Below are 25,726 nucleotides of genomic sequence, written 5' to 3'. Positions count from 1 at the left end.
GGACTGCTGCGGAGGAAATTTTCCATTGAGAGCTTGTATTTTTTTCCCATATAATTCGAGTGTCAGTATTTTTGTTAACAGTTGATGCAAAGCTTATCCAGGAGTCACGTTTTGCTTTCTTCCTAATTTGCCTTGCTTTTGCTCTGAGTTTTTTGTATAAAATTAGGTTGGCAGTAGTTGGGAATTTGCGGAACCGGTTCCAAGCTCGGTTTTTTCCTACTTTTGCTTTAGAGCAATCCGTATTCCACCACTGGTTTTTGTGTACATGTTTGCATTGGTCTGATTTTGGGATGGAAATTTCTGCTGCATATAGGATTTGGCTGGTAATGTGGTCAGTTACGTCATCAATATGTTGATGTTGAACATATTGAGTGTCGAGAAGGACACAAGCTGAGTAGTTTACCCAGTCTGCTTTATAACCCCTCGACGTGGGCACCTGTACGTGGTGAGGGGACCTCCCAGTGATGCTGCTGGTTTTCCAGATTAGCATCACTGGGATCCAACGCCCATACCTTGGTTCCAGGGTTACATCATTGGAATCCGGCGTGTGCAGCCGTGCGCCGCGACCCGTGGAAGCGGAAAGGGGGATCCTGGTGGTTGAGGGGCCCAGCCTTAATACACCACTTTGGCCCCTGCTTCGACGAGACGGGTGGTCCCGGACCGGCTCGACTGGGATCAATCGGCGGGTGGTATTATACTGCTAGGGTCAACTGCGTTCCAATAAGTCTCCCTCCCTATGGTCCTGGGACGGGATAAAGACTTATTGGTAACGTGGGTATGGTGTTCTAAGCGAACTCGGCGTCCCATTCGTGTACGCAGTACCTGCTAGTTCACGAGTGGGCGCCCCCTCGTAGGGCTCCGTGGTGGGTGAGGTACTTAGGCATCAGACATTTTTCTTTACTCTCATGAGTAATTCAAATCCCCTTTCTTCTGGGGCCCCAACAAGGCCCCTACCTAATCGAGATGATGACGCAGATAACACCTCTGCAAAACGAGCCAGAACTGAGGATAAATCACCACCATTAGTGACACCGCTTTTCCTCATTCTCCATTCCACCGGAGAGCAGTCCATTGGAAAGATGTCACCCTTCTTCATCCAGAAAGGATTAGAAGGGTTGGCAGGTTCACCAAAATCTGTAAAAAGACTGCGTTCTGGCGACCTTTTGGTCGAAGCTTCTACCACCAAGCAAGCGGAAAAAATCATAAAGGCTACATCCATAGGGGGAATACCTATCATCGTAACCCCTCACAAAACTCTAAATTCTTCACGTGGTGTCATATCAGAGTGGGACCTTCTTCATGTTTCTGAAGAAGAGATCTGCTCTGAATTGAAAGACCAAGGAGTGACAGCTGTAAAGAGAATATCGATACGGAAGGATGGGAATCTCGTCCCTACCCGAGTTCTCATCCTCACGTTTAACACCCCACGGCCTCCAAATTCCATCAAGGCAGGTTATCTAAACTGCCCAGTGAGGATTTATATCCCAAACCCACTGCGGTGTTTTAGATGCCAAAAATACGGCCACTCACAAACATCTTGTCGTGGTAACCCTGCCTGTGCTCGATGTGGTGTTAAAGACCACGAGAGCAAGGAATGTACAGCTCCAAAACCCGCCTGTGTTAACTGCCAAGGTGAGCACCCCGCCTATTCAAGAGCATGCCAGCGGTGGAAAGACGAAAAAGAAATCCAAAAACTAAAAACAGAGCTGAATATTTCCTACCCAGAGGCCAGAAAACGTATCCAACCAGTAAATAGCGGGAAACCTTCATATGCCCAGAAGGTTTCTGCTAAGAGCACTATCGGGACACAAACTGAGATGACTATACCACCAAGAGAGTCATTCACCCCGATTGCACGCTATTTATTGAGTTCTCAAAAGCCCACCAAAAAAACACAGTCAGTTGCCACTCCTATATCCGTACCTCCTAGTGCTCCACCACTACCAAAACCAAGTGGTAAAGAGCCTGAAGTAACAACAGAAAGAATGGATGTAGAGAACAAGGAGGTACAGGATGAATCAGTCTTGGAACTCTTTGCGGAGGAAGAAATGGACACGGGACATCGTCCATTCTTCCCCAAAAAAGACAAAGCCAAGACTGATAAAAGTAAGCCCTCAGCACCTCGGAAGCCGCCTGATGGACCCACCAAGCCAAAATAATGGCTAAATTCCTACAATGGAATTGTCGTGGATTCCGGCGAAATACTGATGACATCAAGGCCCTCCTGCAAAAGCACGAGCCAGTTTGCTTTTGCTTGCAGGAGACTTATCTAAAGGCAAATGATGATCCCACCCTGCATAACATCACAATCTTTCGTAAGGATAGAATTGCGGATGGTCCTGCTCATGGAGGAGTGGCTATCCTTGTGGGTAATCAGACCCCAGTTCAGCCCTTGCTAATTACAACCAGCATAGAGGCTGTTGCAATTCGCCTTACAGTGGGATTTTTAATAACGGTCTGCTCGATTTATTTGCCACCTGGGACTGACATCTCCCAGGAAGACCTTGATGATCTTGTAACGCAGTTGCCTCCCCCTTTCTTACTTCTCGGGGATTTTAACGGACATAACACCCTGTGGGGTAGTGCTAACATCAACGGAAGGGGACGAGTCATAGAGCGTATGCTCAATGACAATGACCTTTCCCTTCTAAATACTGGAACAAACACCTTCTTCCATATGCCTACCCGTACTTTTTCTGCCATTGATCTCTCTATCTGCTCCCCTTCTCCACTCCCTTCACTCACCTGGGAAGTGGAGGAGAATCCATACGGAAGTGATCACTTCCCTGTGATAACCTTGTTACACAGTGGGAGACCGTGTCTTCCTTTTAGGTTACCACGGTGGAAGTTTGATCAGGCTGACTGGAATGCCTTCCAACATCAGGCAAATTTTGACCTCAGTACAGTCAGTCAGGAGCCTATCAATGACGCAGTAACGTACATCACAGAAATCATTGTCCACGCAGCTGCTAATGCTGTCCCAAAAACATCAGCCCGGTTTCCACCATTTCCCAAACCTTGGTGGAATTCACAATGCACAGCAGCAAAAAAGGCTCAAAACAAAGCGTGGGGGATATTTCGCCGATATCCTACCACGAACAACCTTATAGCCTTCAAACGTGCACGAGCCAAAGCACGCTACATCCGTCGTCAGAGCCAAAAGGAATCGTGGATCCGTTTTACATCATCTATTAACCAGTCTACCAACTCTAAGGTAGTCTGGGATAAAATCCGGAAAATGAAGGGAAAATATACATCCCACCCTTCTTCAATCTTAGATTATAATGGATGCGCTGTTGCAGATCCAACTGCAATAGCCAATGCTCTTGGGGAAACATTCTCTAACATCTCCGCAACATCCTCGTACTCCCCAGAGTTCCTGGTCCTGAAACATAAACTGGAAAGAGAAGCACTTAATTTTAAGTCCAAGGGCCTCTATCCCTACAACGGGGATTTTACTATTCAGGAACTGAAAAGAGCCCTCGCTCTTTCCAAAGCAAGTGCTGTTGGACCAGATGGCATCCATTATGACATGATTAAACATCTTTCACCAAAATCTATGGATTGTCTGCTCCTTCTGTATAACAGAATCTTTACTGAAGGGCAGTTTCCGGATTCCTGGAGAAAGGCAATCGTTCTTGCCTTCCCTAAGCCAGGAAAGGATCCAAAAGTCACCACCAACTATCGTCCTATTGCTCTGACTAGCTGTCTGTGCAAAATCCTGGAGAGAATGGTTAATTCTCGTTTAATGTGGTACTTAGAATCAAATGACCTTCTCTCCAACATACAGTGCGGCTTCCGAAGGAACCGGTCCACTTTGGACCATCTTATTAGATTGGAAGCATCCATCCGGGATGCTTTCCTAAAACGTGAACACTTGGTGTCGGTGTTCTTTGACATGGAGAAAGCGTATGACACAACTTGGAGATTTGGCATCTTAAAAGATCTGCATAGCCTTGGCCTTAGGGGGCAACTCCCCATTTTTATTAAAAACTTTTTAGCCAATCGATCTTTCCAAGTTCGTGTGGGATCCTCACTCTCTCGTTCCTTCAGCCAAGAGGAGGGAGTACCACAAGGATCAGTATTAAGTGTCACGCTTTTTGCCATCAAAGTGAATTCCATCACAGAACAACTTCCTCCAACTGTAAACTGTGCCCTCTATGTTGATGACTTTAGCATATTTTGTCAGTCATGCAACATGAGGGTTATTGAAAGACAACTGCAGAAAGCTATTGATCGCCTCAACTCCTGGGCTCTTGCTAATGGCTTCAGGTTCTCGCCGGAGAAGACCGTTTGCGTACACTTTTGTCGTAAGCGTAATCTTCATCCTGAGCCTGAATTAAAGCTCGGACAAAATGTAATTCCAATAGCAGCGGACACAAAATTCTTGGGACTCGTATTCGATAAAAAGCTGACCTTTCTGGATCACATCCGTCAACTCCGCACAAAGTGCACAAGAGGGCTAAATATTCTGCGCTCTCTTTCCTCAACATCTTGGGGTGCGGATCGATGCACCCTACTACGCATCTATCGTGCACTTGTACGATCCAGACTGGATTACGGGTCCCTGGTATACAATTCGGCCAGAGACAGTGTACTTCGTTGGCTCGATCCTGTCCATCATCTGGCTCTCCGTACCGCTATTGGAGCATATCGCACATCTCCTGTCCAGAGCTTATACGTCGAAGCAAACGAACCGCCATTATTGCTTCGACGTAAGCAGTTGTCTCTAAACTACGCTCTAAAACTGAAATCCCTGCCAGACCACCCTACGTGGCTAACCGTTTTTGAGCCACGATGGGAAAATTTGTACAACACCCGTAAGACTGCCAATCGTCCTTTTGGTATTCGTGTCCAAGAACTACTCAAAGAACTTAATATAAAGGTAGACAGGGTTGCCCAAACACCAAAGCAACCCCTTCCACCCTGGCATGCTCATGTCCCGGCATGTGACTTGTCCCTTCGAAATTGGGGAAAGTCGGACACTCCATCGTCTGTCTACCTGCAGCTTTTTTCAGCACACCGAGCTGAACATTCTGACTTCGCGCCAGTCTACACAGACGGGTCGAAGTCAGAATCATATGTGGGATCTGCTGCTGTCTTTACAGACAGCACTACATCGGAGCAGATTCCCTCTGAATGCAGCATATTTACTGCAGAGCTGCACGCTATAGAGTTAGCCTTGGATCACATTAGTGAATGCCAATACCAACGGTTCATTTTGTATACCGACGCTCTCAGCGTGTTACAGGCTTTAATATCTGTGAGATATAATTCTCATCCAGTTCTGTCTAGCATTCAGCAGAAGATTCACGTTCTCCATGAACGTGAATATGATATCCGCTTCTGCTGGATTCCTAGCCACATTGGGATTAGGGGAAATGATTTGGCTGACGCCGCAGCCAAATCAGCAATTCCCAATAATGACCACTGCCTGTTAGTCCCCTATACAGACTACAGGCAAATAATACATCAAAAGATACATTCCCAATGGCAGGATTCGTGGAATAGACAGACTGCGAATAAGTTATATCATATAAAACCTGTAATTGAACCGTGGCAGTCTAGTCTGCGCAGGAATCGTAAGGAGGAAGTTGTTCTTGCCCGGACCCGCATAGGACACAGTCATTTAACTCATTCGTTTTTGCTGAGGGCTGATGACCCTCCTATGTGTGTGTCCTGTGGCACAATCCTAACGATTAGACACCTTTTAATTGACTGTCCAGATTTTAGCAGCACCCGTTTTACCGCTTTTAGTCATCTGACTGAGCCTTATACACTCAGTCAGATTTTATCCGACAATGACAACGTGTCTGCTGTTTTTAGCTATTTTAAATCAATAAAAGTTTTTAATTGTATTTAAAATTTGTTATTGTTATCTCTTTATTGATTTAATTTTTATATATTTGTTATTATTTATCTGGACATGGTGACCTAACTAATTAGGTCACCGAGAATTTAAACTTTTAAATATTGCATAGTCTTGGCGCATTATGGCCACAGCTGCCAATGCGCCAATAAAAAACCAAAAACAAACAAACAAACAAACTGCTTTATAAAAATTCCAAGAAGTACAGCCTTTTGGACATGACACAGCCTGGGTTTCAATTGAATTGATAATAGGAAAATGGTCACTGTGGAATGGATCATTCAACACTAACCATTTCATGCTTGCAAAAAGAGATGCTGAACAGATGGACAAGTCTATAGCTGAGGTAGTACCTGTAGGTAGTTGTATATAAGTTGTGAGGTAGTACCTGTAGGTAGTTGTATATAAGTTGGAGAGCCAGAATTCAGCAGAGTCAGGTTATGGTTATCCAGGAATGATTCAATTAATTGGCCTCTCCTATCCATGGTGAAAGATCCCCACAATGGATGGTGGCCATTGAAATCACCAAATAAGCAGACAGGAGGCGGCAGTTGTGCGATTAGATTGTCAAGTTCAGCTAGGGAGCAAGGAGAATTGGGCGAGATATAAATGGATGCAAGCGTTAATGATATTCCCAATGCCAACCGAACTGCAACAACTTCTAAGGAGGTTTGTAGCTGGAGATGTCTTGACGGTATAGTAGATTTTACAAGAACAGCTACGCCCCCACGAGCAGGACCATCAGAATCTCTGTCTCATCTAAACATGGTGTAGTTTTTGAATCTGAGAGAGACTTTTGGTGATAGAAATGTTTCCTGTAAGCATACACCTACTGCATTTGTTTGAAAAAGTAAATCACTCAGATCATCAAAATTACTACGCAATCCTCTACAATTCCGTTGTATGAATTTATTCATTGTTTGGATTTGATTGAATAAGATTGATCTGACTGTTTTTTCTGAGAAGGCTTCAGTCTGCTTTGTTTTGATTTTTCATTCTTTGAAAAGGTTGGGCATCCTGTTTCTATGGTATCATTAGCATATAATTCTAAAACTGACTCTTCATCCTCTGGCTGAATATCAATTTCCATTTTCCTATTGCATTGTTTCTCTTTTTCTTGGTTTTCAACATTTGCTGATTTTGCTGTTTCGGGCAATGATGAGATAGCATCAGTTGGGATACTAATTGGTGTATTGTTAGTCTCATTGACTGTAAGTTTCTTTTTGGATGTTAGCAGCGCAGTTTTGGCCCAGGTGGAAAAAGAACTGCTTGGTTCTATGGAGACATCTGTTTGTGTTGCAATTGAGCGGCTACTTCTGGTTACTGATGCATATGATCTGCTAGGCATGGTTAACAGCACTTGCTTTCTTGCTTCAGGATATGTGACTTTATGCTCCACTTTATATTTCTGGATTTTTTTTCCTGTTTTCCAGAGATCACATGCTTTAGAAAATGTAGGATGGCTTCCTTTACAGTTTGGGCAAGTAGGAGTGGAAGCTGTACACTCTCCTTGGGAATGCTCCTTTGAGCTACAAATAGGACACACAGCATCGCCTCTGCATGCAGTCTGTGCATGGCCGTACTTCTGGCACTTAAAGCAGCGAATGGGATTCGGGATGTAAGGTCGAATCTTGCAGTTTAAATAACCAGCTTTGACAGAAGATGGAAAATTTGGAGTGCTGAACGTCAAAATAATGGACCTAGTTGGTAGTAGGTTTCCATCTTTTTTGGTCATTATTCTCCGTGCATGTGTCACCTTTTGTTCGCTAAGCTCTTGTACTATTTCTTCTTCAGAAACAGTTAATAGGTCCCATTCACTGATACGCCTTTAGACGTGTTCAGGGTTTTATGGGGCGTAACTGACACTGGAATATTGTTGAATGTTGTTAAATTTAACAATTTTTCTGAATGAGATGTTTTTGCTGCTTCAATTAAAAGGTCTCCTGATTGGAGACGCTTCATCATTTTAGGGGACCCAACAACCGATTCTAAACATTTCTGTATCAGAAAAGGTGATAGCTTGCCGACAGGTTGTGTGGACAATGAGTGCATTATAAGAAATGCTGGCAGATCTGAAATCTGTTTTTCCGTCCGAAGTCTCTTCGGACGATTGGACTCATGTTCTGAGACAGAGTGAACAACTTTGCCGCCTGTGGGCTCCAGAGATGGATATTCATTGCAATCCATCGTTGCTCCTTTTAGCCCTGGAAGAGGGAAATCCTTCTCCCAGATTACTGGCCCCACCACGTGGAGGCAGGAGCGGTGCCAACCAGTGACCAAGTGATCAGCACAAGAGGAGAGCAGTACGTTGCTAGCGATGGCAGTAACGTTGCAAGCGGGGTTAGCAGTAACGTTGCTAGCGTTGTAGCAGTGATGTTGCTCAGCGAGGGAAGCAGTGACGTTGCAAGCGGTCAGCAGTAACGTTGCGAGCGTTGGAGGATTTATGAAAGCACTAGTACTCGCCCTAGGAAAAACGCTAGAAAATCGCACTAGAAAGATCGCTTGGCACTCGGGGCCAATGGAATATGGATCCAGGACTCTACTAGTAATAGTAGAAATGCCCAGCAACCATAATGAAATATAGGAAAATAGATTAGACAAGTGTATGGGTAGGGGTGCTGACCTGACAGGTGTGGCAACAATGGAAAAAATGAAAAAAGCCTGAAAAATAAAAGCAGATTACATAAGAAATTTATATAATTAAATTAAATGAAAATATATAAATGGTATTTAATGCTGTATGTCCTAAGATTTTAACTACGTCATCAAGGGCTGGCAGCCAAAACAAAAGGAAGCACAACAATAAGCAAGGTCTCTGTTTCTGTTATGATGTATACGGGGCCGACAGAAAAAACAAGCATAAGTATACATCACAGCTGACCCAACAGAGACTAGACAGAAAAGGAATTAAAAACTAAACCAATATAATACTAAATTAATAAAAAGTAAAATGCAAAATTACACTAAAATTAAAACCAAATGATTCCAGTTAAAGAAAAATTGAAATGAAAAAATTATTTAATTTCATTTTTTAATGGATATATGGGTGACACCATATATCCATTAGCCTTATTATGTTGGCATTGGTTGTCTTAACCAGGATTTCAATTCACTCATTTTATTGATGACACTCCTGACATTATTGTATACATGGTTAAGACTAAGTGCACTTAGTAAACTATGTGCACTAAGTGCAAATAGTTTACTACCCTGACTCATTCCTTGGAGTTATTTAAGCTTGTTTACCTAGCATTTTCTTCCCACTTATTTGAAATGTGTGCAAGCATTACTTTGTTCCATATCATCAGTTAAATATGCATATCTATATTACCCTGTCCCACCCACCAACTAGCAGTTTCACTGAACCCTTAAGAGATATCCTCAATGACACTGGCAAAAACCCTTGCACCAATTTTGTTCCTGTATATTGCATCTCTACAAAATAGATTTCTCTACCTATAAGTGTGGACCATGCTGATAAAATTTCCCCCAAAAAAACTGCAGAGTCCCTCAAGTCATGAGTTAATCTACAAGGTTTTCAGCATCTAGTATCTCCTATCATGCTTAGGAAGAATTGCAGACATACATATTCTGCCTCACTTGCAGGATTTTTTAACATGGTCCTATAATTTTCAAACACATCAGTTCATGTGTGCTTAATATCACTAGTCCCTCCATGAATTATAATGCTCTCTTTATCTCCTTTAAAATCTGACAATCTATTAGTTACAACATTAACTGTTGCTCCTGGCAGACACATCCCAGTTCACCTATTCTTATGACAAAAATATGTTGCTTGTTTCTCTGATAATGGAATCTCCCATTAGAACTAAATCCTTTTTTAATTATTCTGTTCTGGGGACTGAATCAGGTGGACATCACTTGGCAGATTACTAGATACTTGAGTCCATGATGAGCTCTCAGTTGCATGTTGCTCCAGGGCTAAGCACCCATTTCTTCAGTGACTCAGATTCTTCTAGCAGTGAATGCATTAAGTTTTAATTTTAGATCAGTACATTCCTTGAAACAAGAAAAAGAAAGGAATCATCAGTTAAGAAAGAATCAATGATTCTCCCCACTCCAGCATAATGAAAAAGAGAAATGGCATCCTATGAGTTACTACTATGGTTAGCAACTAGAGTGACTCTTTAATATGTGCCACAGGCAGTGCAAGTGATGAAGTCGTGACTCACATGTGAATTGCCTGTACCATTTCTGCCTGAATCATGACAGCCTTTGATGAGGCAATCAAAGTTGAGCTTGTAATAACCATTGTTTAATTTTATAAATTATTGCAGAAAGTAACTTTTATAAAAATTAAATATACAAAATAAATTTACAGTATATTAAAGAAATTAAGTAAACTCAAAAATTAATCTAAATCAAAACTTAATCCAAACCACTAATCCTTCAGTCTCTAATCTACCTAGTCAGAGCCTAGAGAGAAGCAACTGCTAGTTCAAGAAGCCTTTCTTGCCTTTCTTCTACAACATCAAGTCCATAACAATATAAATAAAATAATCAAATATAATTATTAGCTAATGTGGAATAAAATTTACATGCTGTATTTTATTTTTATTAAGTAGATGAAAAGCAAGCATTAAAAATGTTGAGAATTACTTCTAAAATAAGACGAATGGCATTCTTCTGCTGGGATGGATTCCCCAATTCTGTAATATTTATATCTCCATCAGCATTATATCCCACACCAGTAACCTAGAAGTATACAAAAAAAATTTACAATTATATCAATCTACTTCTGACAAAATCAACATACATATACCCACTTTCATTCATGTGTAATGCAACACTATGCATTGACAGCTGCTACACTTAGTGATAAATATATATATAATTGCATTTGCTTACTTGATTAGGGTTTCAAATTCCCTAATTACAGATCTTTTAAGGTATTTATTTATTTTATAATATTCTTTTAAGATGTTTAGCTTTTCTAATAAATTACAAAAGTAAACAATTGATTTCTGGATAGTTCTTACCAACCTTTACATTTTTTATTGAGTTGCAGTTATTTTTTTGTTGAAGGAATCCAGAAGATAATTTAGAGAAAGACTTTATTATAGAATGTTATTTGAAATTAGAATTTCCTGTAATTCCAATATTTGTTGCAATTATACTTTTCAAAATCAAGCCTCTGCACTTAACCCCTTTTCAAGTGTTAAGGCTTTATTTTGGATAGTACTTGGATAAATCTGCATTTACATTGGCCAGTATAAAAACAGATTTGCATTATACCTGCCAAAATTGTGAACAATATTAAGGATTACATGAAAGACTTGAAAAGAAAGCAAAGGTTGTTAAGAAATAACTTGTTTCCATTATGCATCAATGTGTATAAATAAAACATGTCATAAAACTTTATAATACAGTACTAAACAATTCATGTTAGTAAATAAACATTTATGCTAACATTGTTAAATACAAACATAATTAAGAGTAAACTGACAAAAAAAATTCTTACCTTTAACTAAAAAAATTGTTGCATAACAATCTTTTTGCATAACTTTATTACATAATGATGACTTCATAACTTTAATGCCATTTTCATATTGTGATATAATTTCTTGCTTTTTTCAAAGAAGAAAGTGATTTCCTGTTTTTCTTTTCTTTTACACTCACTTTTGGGACCATGACTATTGATTTGTTTTATGAGATGGATTCTAAGCACTGATTGAAACTGCATGACTTTAGAGTATTGTGACTGCCTGAAAACTGGACTTCAGAATGCTTTGAAAGGCCAAAAATTATGGCCACATAGCTTATAAGTGTTCTTGATCAAAAATAATGCCTGAATGTTATTATACTGATATCATTAAGTGAAACATCATTAATAAAATTCATGGGATTCAATGAGAGGTGCATATTAAGATATCATTAACCAAAGGAAAACTGTATGTATGTAGTCACCAATAATTATGTACACTTTCGGCCTCAACCATCTTAGAAATAAAGCAAAATCTATTTATTTATTTATACAACTCCATACATCTAAGATGGCTTATCATAACTTATATTTGGACTCTTAATATTATAAAACACACTAAAACATGTAACTCAGTCAAACATTGGGAATTCCAGATAAACAATAACTAATTATTTGTATTCCTTTCCATCCACCAAAGTAGTTCTGATGACAATCAGTGAAAAATTTCTACCTATGCTTAGACAGGCAGTCTCCAATTATTGTTATGCCAAATTAAGATTAGTTGTCCCTAGATTGTTTTAGATGTTTTAAGTAATATGCATACTACACTGACAACTAAAATCATTCAACCATATTATAGCTTCATTTGTATTGTGAAACCATTTGTTTTATATAATTCAATTCAAATTGATTCTGAATGCTTTTCAAGCATATGAATTGGTACAGGTCTGATGTTTTATAATTTATTAGTTTTGTGTGTGCCTCCCTCCTGTGTCTGTATTTATGTATACATATACACCATGCTCCCCTTCTAATTATGTGGGGTCTTTAAATAATGAGGCTTAAACTCATGACACACAATATAAAAGGTTTATGAACTTGCATAACTACGTTCCCCTCAATGACAAGTTCAAAAAACAAATTTACATAATCTGATGGTAATGAGTAAATCTGGTTCATGTTTTGTATAGTGATTATTAATTAACTGATAAAAACATTCAAACAGAATACAGAAGTATAATTATAATTTGAGTAGATTCTAATTTACAATGGGATTAGACAAATCAAATTTATTGTTATAGGGAAATAATTATCCAGCAGCAGATTAGGGCTTGTGGGTAGGACATGCACTTAATAGTACAGACAGGCTTCAATTATTGTCATGGTAAATTGTATTGTTTTCAATTTTATATTTTCACTTTTGCATCTGCTCTCCTTTTGTTAAAAAGTTTTGTAAGGCACAAAATTTTAACAGCACAGCCTTGTTTGTTTTTCACAAATAGCTGACAATCCTGTTAACATTGCTGATATTGATGGAAACAAATATATCTTTGTTACAACTGATGGGTTCAACAATGCACTATTTGCCTGTCCTCCTAGTAATGATACACACACTAGGCAACCGACAAGTGAGTTTCTCCACCCCTCACCACTGATAGTTACCAAGTGAGATATCAGCAGTTTGATAATAAAATAATTACCTCTTCACTCTGTACATAAAAACACTCTTTTCCTGCGCATAAGGAAAGATGCACAGGAAAAGAAAGTGTTTTATGTACAAAGTTTATTTGAGTTAATAAGGAGCTATAGCAAAGATTTGTATTAAATGCAAATGGACAAAACTTCAACTGAAGCAATTAAATGTTTTGATTCCTTCTATATAGAGCAAACACTATGCATGAATTGAAGGAATCATATAGAGCAGGGCTTCTTAAACTTTTTTCATTCACGACCCCATTTATGATTGCGAGTTTCTTGGCGACCCCATATAAATATAAAAGAAAGATAAATTAATATTTTTTGATGATTTATTTATTAGGTAACAATATACATATACATATGAAAATATATAGTTTTAGAATTCGTTTTGAAACATACAAAAATCTAAAATTAAAAATTGCACAAAAAATTGTAAAATTGTATTTATTATAGTTACAAAAATTATATGCCCTATTTTTCATCAAAATTGCATTTTTTGCAAGAACATAAATAAAAGGGGATTCTGACCGTCTTAGTTCGCTCGAATATATTCGAACGCAGTCGTTGAGTGGTAAGTATTAAATTAAAATTAAAGTAAAAAATTTAATGAGATAGATGTGCCTGTTTTTTATTGCATAACAAATTAAATCTTGGTGGAATGTTTGACACTGCTGGACGTAAGACCTCTTCAACATTTTTTAGCGCTGAACGATACTGGGATTTAATATGTGTTAAAGCTGAGAAAGTAACTTCACATAAATATGTGGTGTTGAATGGCAGAAGTACATTTAACGCCATATCAGCGATTGTGGGAAATTCAGTTCTAGTTCCGATCCAGAATTCAGTCAAGGACTTTTTTTGAAATTGTAGTTTTAAGTTTGAGTCACTCGAAAGCTCAGCAAATTCCTCTTGAGCTTTAAGTGGCAGGTGATCAATCTCACTTAAGCCAATCCAAAACGGCTTTTGAATCCAAACTATTTTTTTGGAAATCAATATTTAATATAAAATATGTACGGAACTGTGTTTCCAGTGCTTTTAAGTGATCTACAATAATTTTTGCAATAAAAGTTTTACAATGAATTTTCTTGATTATAAAATTGTCGACACTGGAAAACATTTCGAACGAATTTTTTTCTACCCTACTTTTCCAAATGTTGATCTTTTTGATAAAACTTTCAATTTTATCATTCGAAGTAAATATATCGCAATTTTTTCCTTGGAGAGACAAGTTGAGATCGTTTAATTTCGCAAAAATATCTGACAAATAACACAGCTTGGATAGCCATAAGTCATTTTGAAAAAAAGCAGCAAGTTCACATTTTCGTTCGGTTAAAAATATTTCGATCTCATCCTTTAATAGCAATAATCTTCTTAAACTTTGACCTCTTGACAACCATCTTACTTCTGCATGTAATAATAAAGTTGTGTAGTTGGAATCCGTATCCTTACAGAGATTTGAAAATAAGCGGCTGTTAAGGGCATGGCTCTTAATAAAATTTATAATCTTAACAGCATCCTGAAGCACATCGTTCAATTCTGGTGCTAATTTTTTTGCTGCAAGGGCCTTTCGGTGAATAAGGCAGTGAGTAAAAGTTATATGATCATAATGAGCAGCTTGAAAAAATGATTTAAAACCAAAATTTTTGCCGGTCATCGCTATTGCACGATCTGTGCATATTCCACAGCAATTTTTCCATTCTAAACCTTCAGTTTTTAAAAATTCGTCAACTTTACAATATATGTCTTTCCCTGTATTCCATAGGTCTTCCATAAGACGTCAAAATAACAATTCTTCCTCCACACTTTCTTTATAAACGTACCTGACATATACTAACAACTGAGCCAATTTAGTAATATCAGTTGTTTCGTCCAACTGAATTGAAAATTTTGGGCTTTCTTTAATTCTTGTAATAAGTTGCACTAATTGGTCCTTGTTAGTATCAGAAATTCTATTCGAGACAGTGTCGTTCGACAAAGGAATTTTTCGAATATCATCGCCATATTTACTTCCATGTAGTATTTCTACCATTTTAATAGCAGCAGGTAATACAAGATCTTCTCCAATGGTGAACGGCTTTTTATTTTTAGCAATACAGTATGAAACTTCATATGACGCTAGTAAACATTTTTCACTAACGGTTATAAATTTTTCAAAGGATTTTTTTTCTTTATTTAAAGATTTATACAGTCTTTCAAAATATTCTTTTGGTTTATTGACATACGAAACATGCTTTGATTCAAGATGTCTTTTTAATTTTGATGGTTTCATACTCTCTGGAGCCAATAATTCATTGCAGATCAAACAAAGAGGTTGTTCATTACCCTTACAATTTTGAAATGTAAAGCCAAATTGAAGAAAAGACTCATCATATTTTCTTTTTCGCACATAAGATGCCTGTTTTTCAATATTTTGTCCTGCCTGAGAAGAGTTTGTAGCATTATTATCTGCGTCATTGCTATTCTTATTTAAGTTCAGCCATTTATCCATGGCCAAAAATTATTTTGATCCTAAAATACAATAAATATATAAAAATAACATATTGCATATAATAATTGATTTATTAATTACAGAATAAATAAAAAAAACTAAAATCTCGTTATGGCGGAACACTGACAATTGACTACACTAGAAGAGCGTCAATACTACACTAGTTCACATTACAGTCAGTGTTATTGAATCATAGTCTCGCTGCACGTGTGCGCGCGCATTCCTCCCTTTGTTTGTGTGCAGGTGTGTGAGTGTGACTCTGCACAAATACACATCTAGATGTTATAAAATCGTGTATTTAAATATTTGACATTAAAATCTCTCGCGACCCCAGAATTTTGCTACGCGACCCCAAATGGGGTCGCGACCCATAGTTTAAGAAGGCCTGATATAGAGCCAAAAGAGTAAACTTTTGTTGATGGTTTCAACATTTTTTTTTGTTTTGTAAAATATTAAATTCTACTTATTTTTATTATCAAGCCTGGTTTCATTTCACTATAATATCAAAATCGGGGTAAAGAGAATCTATACCAATTTAGATACCTGCAAATTCCTTCACCTGCTAATGACTGGTGTGCAATATCACAATGGGCTATCTTTAGAGAAATACAGATCACTGAACGTTTATTTCATTATTGAGCCAGATAAGCATTACTGTTGGTTTTGGAAAGATGGTGCACATTTCAAGACTTTCCATGGAGTTTTTATATACTTTTTTTTTTTTTTTTTTTTTTTTTTTAACAATCATCTAATTAGCAGCACACTGGGCCTCCTCACTCCCCTGATCCACTACTTATATTAAAGTAATCCACCTGATTACTTTAATATCAGTAGAGGCAAATGATGCAAGAAAGCAACTTTAAATAGCATTAGCCAAAAAAAATAAATTTATATACATGTATATGAAAAAAATATAAACTAATATATATATTAGTTTATCTTTTATCTAAAGAATTTGTCTAATGCTTCCTTCAATTTATTCAAAATATCCATTTCCACAACGTTAGATGGAAGTTTGTTCCAGCTGTCAAACTACCCAATGACTAAAAGAAACTTTCCACACATCTATCCTGCAACCATGAGGTGTTTCAGTATGACCCAAAAACGAAGCATCAGAGCATGCAGTGGACTCAATTCATCACCAAGGTCCAAAATGGTTTGTTAAAAATCCAGGATCAAGATTAAGTCATCCTTCCTTTAATTATAGTGTTGTTAAATGCCAAGGAATACATCAAAAACACTTTTTGAAAGTGCAATACCCAGTAATGACAGCACTGCCTAACAACAAAAAAAATTTTAATTTATATTCCCTAAATGCTAATGGCATCCTCATGAGGAAGTATGCCATCAGCATTTAGTTTACTCAATCCATTCAAAGACTTAAACATTTTAATTAGATCTCACGGATAGCCAGTCTCCAACCATTGTAACAATACACAGACTTCAGAATGAACAGTTAAAAAATAGAACTGTATTGCAAATATTTCTTTATAAACTATGAGACAGATTTCATCTAAAATGATAAATCTGGTAAATACAGGCCACACTAGACATTTTCAGAATCTTTCCTTTTTTTTTTAATTTCTAATTGTAACTCCCATTCAACTCTCAACTGTTTATTTGCATAATGATTTCCAGGTTCCACAACTTTGAGGACAACCTCTCTATATTAGGTTTGCAATAAAATTCCCAAAGTGGCCTGATAAAAAAGAACACACAGTGAAGATGCTTAAAAATGGTTTTATTTTTATTCAAAGTTATCACCACTTGATTGAATGCACTTATTACACTGTTCTAAAAGTTTCTGAAAACAGTTGGCAAAGACATCCAAGGAGACGATGTTCAGTTTAGCCGTTAGGTTTATCTTTATATCCCCAAAATCCTGAAATCTCTTTGCTTGGGGGGGGGGGAAGGGCAGATTTCAGCAGAGGCACTGTCATGAAACAAGAACCAGCGGCCTTTCTCTAGAAATTGTGCCCTCTCCCAGGAAACGTGCTTCAGTAGTCTTTGAAGCACCTGTATGTAGGATGCAGTACTGGCACTCTCTCCCCTTCAGGTACAAATTCACAAGGAATATGTACCTGAAGGGGAGAGAGTCAATTCCCTGTTTCTCAAAAAACAAGTTCAGCATCATTTTGATCCTGGCCTTTTTTTGGCCTTGCTGATGATTTTGAAATCCGCTGCATGCTTTGAAGCTTCATCTCTGGGTCATACTGAAACACCCAACACTCACCTCCAGTGACAATACAGTCACAAAAATGACAACTGTCTTCACAAGCCTGGATGAAGCCTTCGCACAAAGACACTTCATTGCTTCTGCTCATCCATGAGGCTGTGCAGTATGCATTTTGTGCAGACCTTCCTTTTTCCCTAAATCTTCAGGCAGAATTTGATGAATTGTCTCTTTATTCAATCCAACTCATCAACCATCTCTTGCCACAATTTCCTAAAGTTTTGCACCTCTGTCCTCTTTTCAAGAGGTTGACAATGCCCACGTCTTGGGTCACTGCAAACATCCTCATTCCGTCTTTGAGCCACTTATACCATTTAAACACACTGGTAGGACATAAAATTTCATCATAAACAGTTTTTAACATTTCTTTTGTTTCCGTTGCAGATTTTTCCAGTTTAAAGCAAATGTTGATATTCATTTGTGCTCCACTGCAAAATCACAACACAGAATGTTAATGCTACAAATGTTAATGTTTAAGGGCACAAAAGGTGATATAGTTGTACACGTTGGCACTAATGATATTAAGAGTAGGAGACCAGCAGAATTACTTAACAAGTGCAGGTCACTGTTGAAAAAAAGCCGTGAATTAGGGTTAAATTTGAAAGTGTCTCTGCCCAGACACGATAGGAGGGAGTATATGATGAGAGCCTTGTCGATCAATTCGGCCCTGGAAAGATTATGCAAGGCTCAAGGGGTAGAATTTTTTTTCAGCCTGGTCTGTACTTGTTAACAGGAGAGACTGCTTCTACAGGGATGGGATACACTTAAATCCAAGTAAGTGAAGCCAGTCGACATCGCTGGACATTGCAGTGTCGAGTCAGTTTGGTGTGACATAAGCATTGGGAGATCAAAATTGAGAGTAGGAGTGTGCTATAGGCCTAATGACTTTGATGATGATGAGTATAATAAGAAACTGTATAGGGAAATAGAATGGGCCAGTAAATCAGAGAGTCCTATAATGGGGGATTTTAATTTCCCAGATATTGACTGGAATTTGTGGGTTGGTCACTCACACACACTAGCAAGGCTTTTGTGGATTTATTGGATGATTGTTTTCTACACCAGCATGTTCGGGAGGCAATTAGAGGGAGTAATACTCTTGATCTGATTATCAGTAGTGATTCTTCATGCATTAGGAATCTGCAGATAAAGGAACCACTGGGTGGCAGTGATCACAGTGTGCTGAAGTGGGATTTACTCAAGGAGATAACTACCATCAGAGGTAAAGGGAAGGGTTTTTGCTTTCGTAAAGGCGACTATGATGGTCTGAGACAGTATTTAAATTCTATACAGTGGGACCAACTGATGATGTTACCAACAGCAAATTCAAAATGGGAAGCATTCAAGGAACCAATCTTGGAAGCTACCAGGCTTTACATACCAACCAAGAAATATTGTTCAAGGCTCAGGCCTAAATGGTTGTCAGATGAACTAATGAGACATATGGCAGAGAAGAAAAATGCATGGGATACATACAAATTAATGGGTGACATGGAAGCCTATGATAGATATAAGTTGGTCTGTAACCATGTCACAAAGGAGATTAGGCAGGCAAAGGCAGATTATGAGAAATCCTTGGCAAAGGATGCAAAGAAAAACAGAAAAGAGTTCTTTACCTATTTAAACTCAAGAAGGAAAGGGATGAATCAGATTGGTCCACTGGATGTTGATGGTTCAACAGTTGAGGATCCAGCTCAGGTGGCTAACAATCTAAATGAGTATTTTGCATCTACATTCACATATGAGGAGTTATTCAGGAAGGGGAATGTCGTAGGTGAAGTAAACATTGGCAGTGAGCTAGATTATTTTGTAATAACTGAGAGTAAAGTGGAGGAGAAATTGTTGAGGATAAACATAAAAAAAAGCACCCAGGGTGGATGGGATCTATCCAGTTATATTAAATGAGGCAGCAATGGAAGTAAGCAAACCCCTAGCCATAATTATAAGAGCTTCTTTGGACTCAGGGGAGGTACCCATAGACTGGAGATATGCAAGTGTGACCCCAATTCACAAAGGAGGATCAAAGGCTGACACATGTAATTATAGACCTGTGAGTTTAACTTCTGTTCCAGGAAAATTAATGGAGGCACTGGTTAAAGAAGCACTGCAGGATCATCTAGACAGGACTTCAGTTATAGCTCGGACACAGCATGTTTTTTTTAAGGGAAAGTCTTGCCTGACCAATTTAATTGGATATATGATGCAGTCACAAAAGAACTGGATGCAGGGAATAACTTTGATATTATATATTTGGATCTTAGAAAGGCTTTTGATACTGTTGCACATGGAAGACTGCTGCACAAATTGGAGCAGAGTGGCACTGGAAGCAAATTGCTGCTATGAATAAAGGGATGGTTGAGGGGGAGAAGACAGAGTGGTAATCAATAGACTGCTCATCATGAACTAATGTTATTAGTGGAGTCCCTCAGGGTTCAGTGTTGGGTCCATTATTGTTTTTTGTATTTATAAATGATATTGATGATGGTATATCAAGCTTAATGTCCAAGTTTGCAGATGATACAAAGGTTGGCAGGGTTGTCAAGGACACTAATGACACTATGCTGCTGCAACAGGATCTGGAAAGGTTGAGTAGATGGGCTGAGAGGTGGCAAATGAAGTTTAACATTGACAAATGTAAAGTACTACATATGGGAAACAGTAACCCCAGAGCAATGTATCAACTCTGTGGTACTACACTGACAGTGGTAGAGAATGAAAAGGACCTAGGAGTAATTGTGCAGGCAGATATGGAGTTCTCTGAGCAGTGCAGATGGGCTGCAAGAGTACCTCATGGTGTTTTGTCAATGATATACAGGAATTTTTCTAGCAGGGATAAGGAAGTGATTATTCCCTTGTATAAGGCAATGGTCAGGCCACACCTTGAGCACTGTAAACAGGTCTGGAGGTCTCATTTCAAGAAGGATGTAGAGCTGCTGGAACAAGTAGAGAGAAGTGCAACAAGATTAGTGAATGGAACAAAGGGTTGCTCTTACGAAGAAAGGCTTAAGTTTTGCAAATTACAGTGTCTTGAGACTAGGCACCGGCGAGGTGATCTGATAGAGGTGTATAAAGCCTTGAATGGTTTGAGCGTGCTCAATGCCGATAGGATTCTTCCTCTTGCTCAGAATAATCATCTGAGAGGGCATAAATTCAAATTAAGAAAGACAGATGTAGGATAGATGTGCGGAAATTTGTCTTTAGCCAGCGGGTAGTTGGTTGGTGGAACACACTTCCATCCCTTGTTGTGGAAGCTGATAGCCTAAATAAATTTAAGGCTCAGCTGGACAGGTATTTCGAATGAGCGGAGAAGTGAAATGGGAGTGGTTTTTTTTTGGTTAATGCTGCATAAGATTGCTTTCTTGCATCATAATCCAATGCTAATGCTAACAAAACCAATTGTTACTTGCAACCTGTCGGCCTAAAAGACAAACCACCATCTTTTTGGGGGAAATATGTACTACAACATACCATGACAATTTAGTTTCAAACTTATTGAATATGAATGTAACAGCACCAGTTCGGGATTTGAGTGAAAGAACATGTCCGTAAATACGGACGTATTCTTTCACTCAAAGCATTTAAATTGTTTTTAAAAGCATTTAAATTGTTTTTAAAAGCATTTAAATTGTTTTTAAAATTAAAAACAATTTAAATGCTTTGAAACCAAGTAAATACGAATCCATACTATTGACACTTTGAAAACAAATATTAAAACATAAAAAACATTATGAAACTAAAGAATTTTGTCACTTCCCTGAAGCAGATGGGGCCTTTTTGACCAGGGTCACGAATACAGGAAAGTGAAACCATGGGTACTGCGATGGAATTTTATAGCATGGAGATTAGTTGGCATCTTGGCGCATGCGTGTGAAGGACCACGAATCTGAGATGGGGTAGGGGTGACGTACATTGACTGAATTTTGATGTAATTTAATTTCGAGCATCTCTGAAAAATTAGTAGTTTGGTGTAATCACATTTGGAGATGAATGTGATTACACCAAACAACAGAAGCCTGTGGCTTTCTTGCACTATATGGCTATTACTATTACTATGATTTCAACTTTTCCCCCCTCCTCTGCATACCCACACACACAGACAGGTTGCCTTCACAGGTAGTTGAGGCTGGCGGTTTTAATAAATTCAAATGTCAACTAGATAGTTACCCCTGTGTGGGGGGAAGAGGTAAGGCAAATAATTTGTGTTTTTTTATCTACTTTTTTTTTCTGGCCAGTGCAGCAAAAGCCTGTGTCTTCCCTGTGCTATATAGCTATTATTATTACTAAAACATGGAAAGAGAAAAAAAAAAAAAAACACTTATTTAAACAAGATACACTATTACAAAATTCAGTTGCAAAGTTTTCCACTATTTCTGTAACTGTATTTATCAGACTTATGACCTTTGCAAATACTCTTGATCATAAACAATAGTGACAACCTTTTAGCACAACCATACAAAGATAATTTGTATCAGGTACATCTTGGATTTTAATTAGCTTCTATTGACAAATAATATACAAGATTTCTTGTGTACAGCTTGGTCAGCCTTCCTTGCTTGGTTCCTAACTGATTAAAATTACTGTGTTCAACAACTACAATAATGGTTAATATATTTCATGGGTTACTTGTAGGTCACTATACAATCAGAATTTTCAGCTCAAATGCAGGAGGAAACTTTTCTGTGGACATTTTTTAAATTTTTTCTGCCAATTCTTGGAGACATGCTTTTGTCATTTTTTTACATTTTGCATTATCTGTTGTTTTCTCTTGCACAGAAAGATAAGAAATTCCTGTAGATCACTTTTCTGTGTTTCCTTACTGCACTGTTGTGTTCTCTTGTTATTGTGCTTTTCTTGAGAGTTTTCTATTTCTCCATCATTATTTTTGGCTTCCACTTGTATGGTTTTCCATTTCTTTGTTATCAGCAAATGATAACAAAGGAGTACATATGGAGTACATCTGATTCTTTCATCACATACCATATATTTTGTAAGTTGTACAAAATCTTTATGCAGCTGACTTCCAATTTGCCCCATAATGAGCATAGTTCTCCACAGCTTTACTATTTCCAAGCCTCCCTGAAGCACACAAGAAGCCCCAATAATAGAAAATTTGTCCACTAAAACATGAGTGGCCTCTTTATATCATTTAATTTAAGGGACACAACTATATACACTAGTGTTCAAAGAAAGTGCATCACCCCTTAAAATTGTACTTGTCATCCGAATAACGTAAGTATACAACAATATTTCTTACAGATTGCATCAGACAAGATTGACATGCATAGGTGATGATGTAATATTGCATCAGCTGTTACTTTCAGCTATATAAGCAAGAGTTGGTCATTCCTTACTTGTGTCAGGATGGCGAGTTACATGCAGTTGACGCCACGAAGAAAGAGTGCTGTTGTTGCTTTACATGAGGAAGGATGTTCTTCCCATCATATTGCTTATAGAGGGTCTTGTAATCAGTCAGCAGTGAGTAGATTTCTTCCCAAACTCAAGAATACTGGTTCTGCTGATAGGAAAAAGGAACCGGATGCAAACAAGTCTTTACGCCAAAACAGGACCGCGTTTTGAGGGGCTTATGTCTTAAAAACCTTAAAGCTCCTTCGCCTGAGCTGAAAAGAGAATGGGAAGAACATGCAGGAGTGGTAGCAAGTACAGTAAGCCAGAAGACACCTCTTCAAAAATAGACTTGTAGCCCGACGTCCTAAGAAGAAGCCCCTCACACAAAAAACAAAAAAGGCCCGATTAATTTGGTGTAAGGAGCATTTCATTTGGACCCCCGAGCAGTGGGAGTAATTTTTTCGGATGAAAAGAAATTCAATATGGCTCTAATGGAAGACAAATGATTCGCCGTAGACGTGGTGAAGAATACAATTCAGACTGTATAGTGTCTACAGTGAAATTCCTTACTAGCCAAATGATATGGAGGTGCATTTCATATTGTGGAGTAGGTCACCTGCAGTTTATAAAAGGTTTTCTGTAAATGCCAATGGATACCTAGCTGTATTTGAAGGAAAACTGCTACCAATCATTAGAGACCATTTCAACCTGCCAAGTAACTGCATCTTTCAGGATGACTCTGCTCCTTGTCATCGGGCAAAAATTGTAAGTGGAAAAACAGTCCATTACAACCGTTAGCTGGCCAGGAAACAGCCTGGACTTGAATCCTATAGAGAACTGTTAGCATCATATGGAATCTGCAGTTGCCAGAAAAAAACCGAAGACCTTTCATGAACTTCAGGAAGCCATAATTCGTGTTCGGAACCACGAACCATCAGTTGATTATCTTCAGAAATTGATCTGGTCGATGCCTCAATGGTGTACTGCGGTCATCAGGGACAGAGGCGGTTCAACTAAATATGTTTGCACCTGGTGAACTTTTCATTTTGTTTTCTATTTAAAACGATAAACTGAAGCAAACTGAGGGCTTCTGATAACATTTCAGCCATAATTGTATTGTTTACCAAAACTGTTGTATAAAGGTTGCAAATGCTAATTTTGGAATGTTTTGAGAGCACCTGTCAAATATTACTTAGCTTTGCCTTAACTATTAATAAATATCTTTTGTTTATAATTCTATTTGTGATGCTAGTCATTAATGTAACATACCATCATGAAAAAGGTTTAGAAATGTGAAATTCCTAGGTGATGCTCTTTCTTTGAACACCGGTGTATATATATTTTGTGAATTGATCTTGGGATGAAGGTAAAGAAAGCCAACATGAGAACCACAGCAAACTTCAGGTAACTTACTGGTCAAACTTGTTTGCCGCTACCGCATTTTAATGCTGCTCGCTTGGTAAACAGACGGTGGGTGTTATCGGTCTGGAACAGAAGTCAAGAACATTATATTAATTGACAGGTAGGTGTGGCAGACGATGTACTGACTGGTGCGTGAACACAACAGACGATAAGATCGGTTTAGTCTCACTTGCCCTAATGAACGCTTTCCATAATGGTGATAAAAGGTCAGGTACCTCACTTGAATCCCGTGGGAGCTTGAACCGCTCCCAAAGTGGAGGGAGTAGCCTGACCTTTTTTCTTTAGAATCATGGGTGGACTAGCGGATAAATTGTTTATTACTGCATTTTTATTTATTTTTAAAGACACTCTCGCGGATACACACGTATCATAAAATCAATCAATACCTCAGTGGCTATTTGTAATATATATATATATATATATTATGGGGATGCTTCTGATTTGTTATTCCTGGAATTATTTCCTGGTCATTCATGTTATAGTTGATTCCTTGGAATTAACATGGACTTTGCTACACCTGTGGATCTTTAGTCACCATGTTACTTTCATTCCTGGAAGTATACCTATTCATAATTGGATTCTTAATCACACTATCATTGGTTATAGTGTCATCTAATTCTTTTTCTTAGTCTCATTCACCTTCTTTCCACAGTTAATTCACACCTGATGCTTCCTGTGGTTTCTTCTAGTTTTAAATGTTTCCATGCAATTACTACATATTCCCAGTCTTATTCCATGTTATTTATTTCCCTGGAATTTATATCACTTCAACTGGATTCTTAACTACTACCATTGAATATAATGTCTCCTGATTCTTTTTTCTTGGTTGCATTTACTTATATTTCCACAGAAAATACACACCCAATACTACCTGTGGATGTGTATATTTTATATACACTGAATTATTATCTTCTATACTTCAAATGTTTCCTCGGAATAATTTCATACTCATGGGCCTATTGCATGTTCTTTTAATATTGGATCCTTTACTACACCATTATGATCTCAAGTCACCATATGCAAATTTGAATAGATGATAAATTTATTTATATATTAAAATATTTACGATTTGTATTTCTTTCTCTGATACGTCTAATATTCAGCTTATTATATATAACGTAACCCTATCTTTTGATCTACGTGTACATGGTTTTTAACACAACATTAATGGTAATGTTTAATTGTGTATGACTATCACATTTAAAGTTATACTATTCCAATCAT

The 25,726-nt window shown here is 38.0% G+C and overlaps 1 protein-coding gene across 4 annotated transcripts in view; it reads right to left on the bottom strand.

Annotated features, from left to right (window-relative positions):
• SPoCk (secretory pathway calcium atpase) overlaps positions 1-25,726 on the bottom strand; it is a 461,326-nt gene that overhangs the window by 122,732 nt on the left and 312,868 nt on the right. For all 4 annotated transcript variants that reach the window (XM_090376865.1, XM_090376868.1, XM_090376866.1 and 1 more), the window contains exon 12: positions 10,490-10,585. In XM_090376865.1, the coding sequence (XP_090232991.1) occupies positions 10,490-10,585 (96 nt within the window). The remainder of the gene's footprint in view (positions 1-10,489; positions 10,586-25,726) is intronic.

The sequence above is a fragment of the Mastigoproctus giganteus genome, chromosome 7, assembly GCF_048544385.1.
Source record: "Mastigoproctus giganteus isolate SK-2022 chromosome 7, ASM4854438v1, whole genome shotgun sequence".
Taxonomy (NCBI): domain Eukaryota; kingdom Metazoa; phylum Arthropoda; class Arachnida; order Uropygi; family Thelyphonidae; genus Mastigoproctus; species Mastigoproctus giganteus.
Note: the sequence above shows the minus strand (reverse complement) of the source record. Positions and strands in the feature narration are given on the sequence as shown.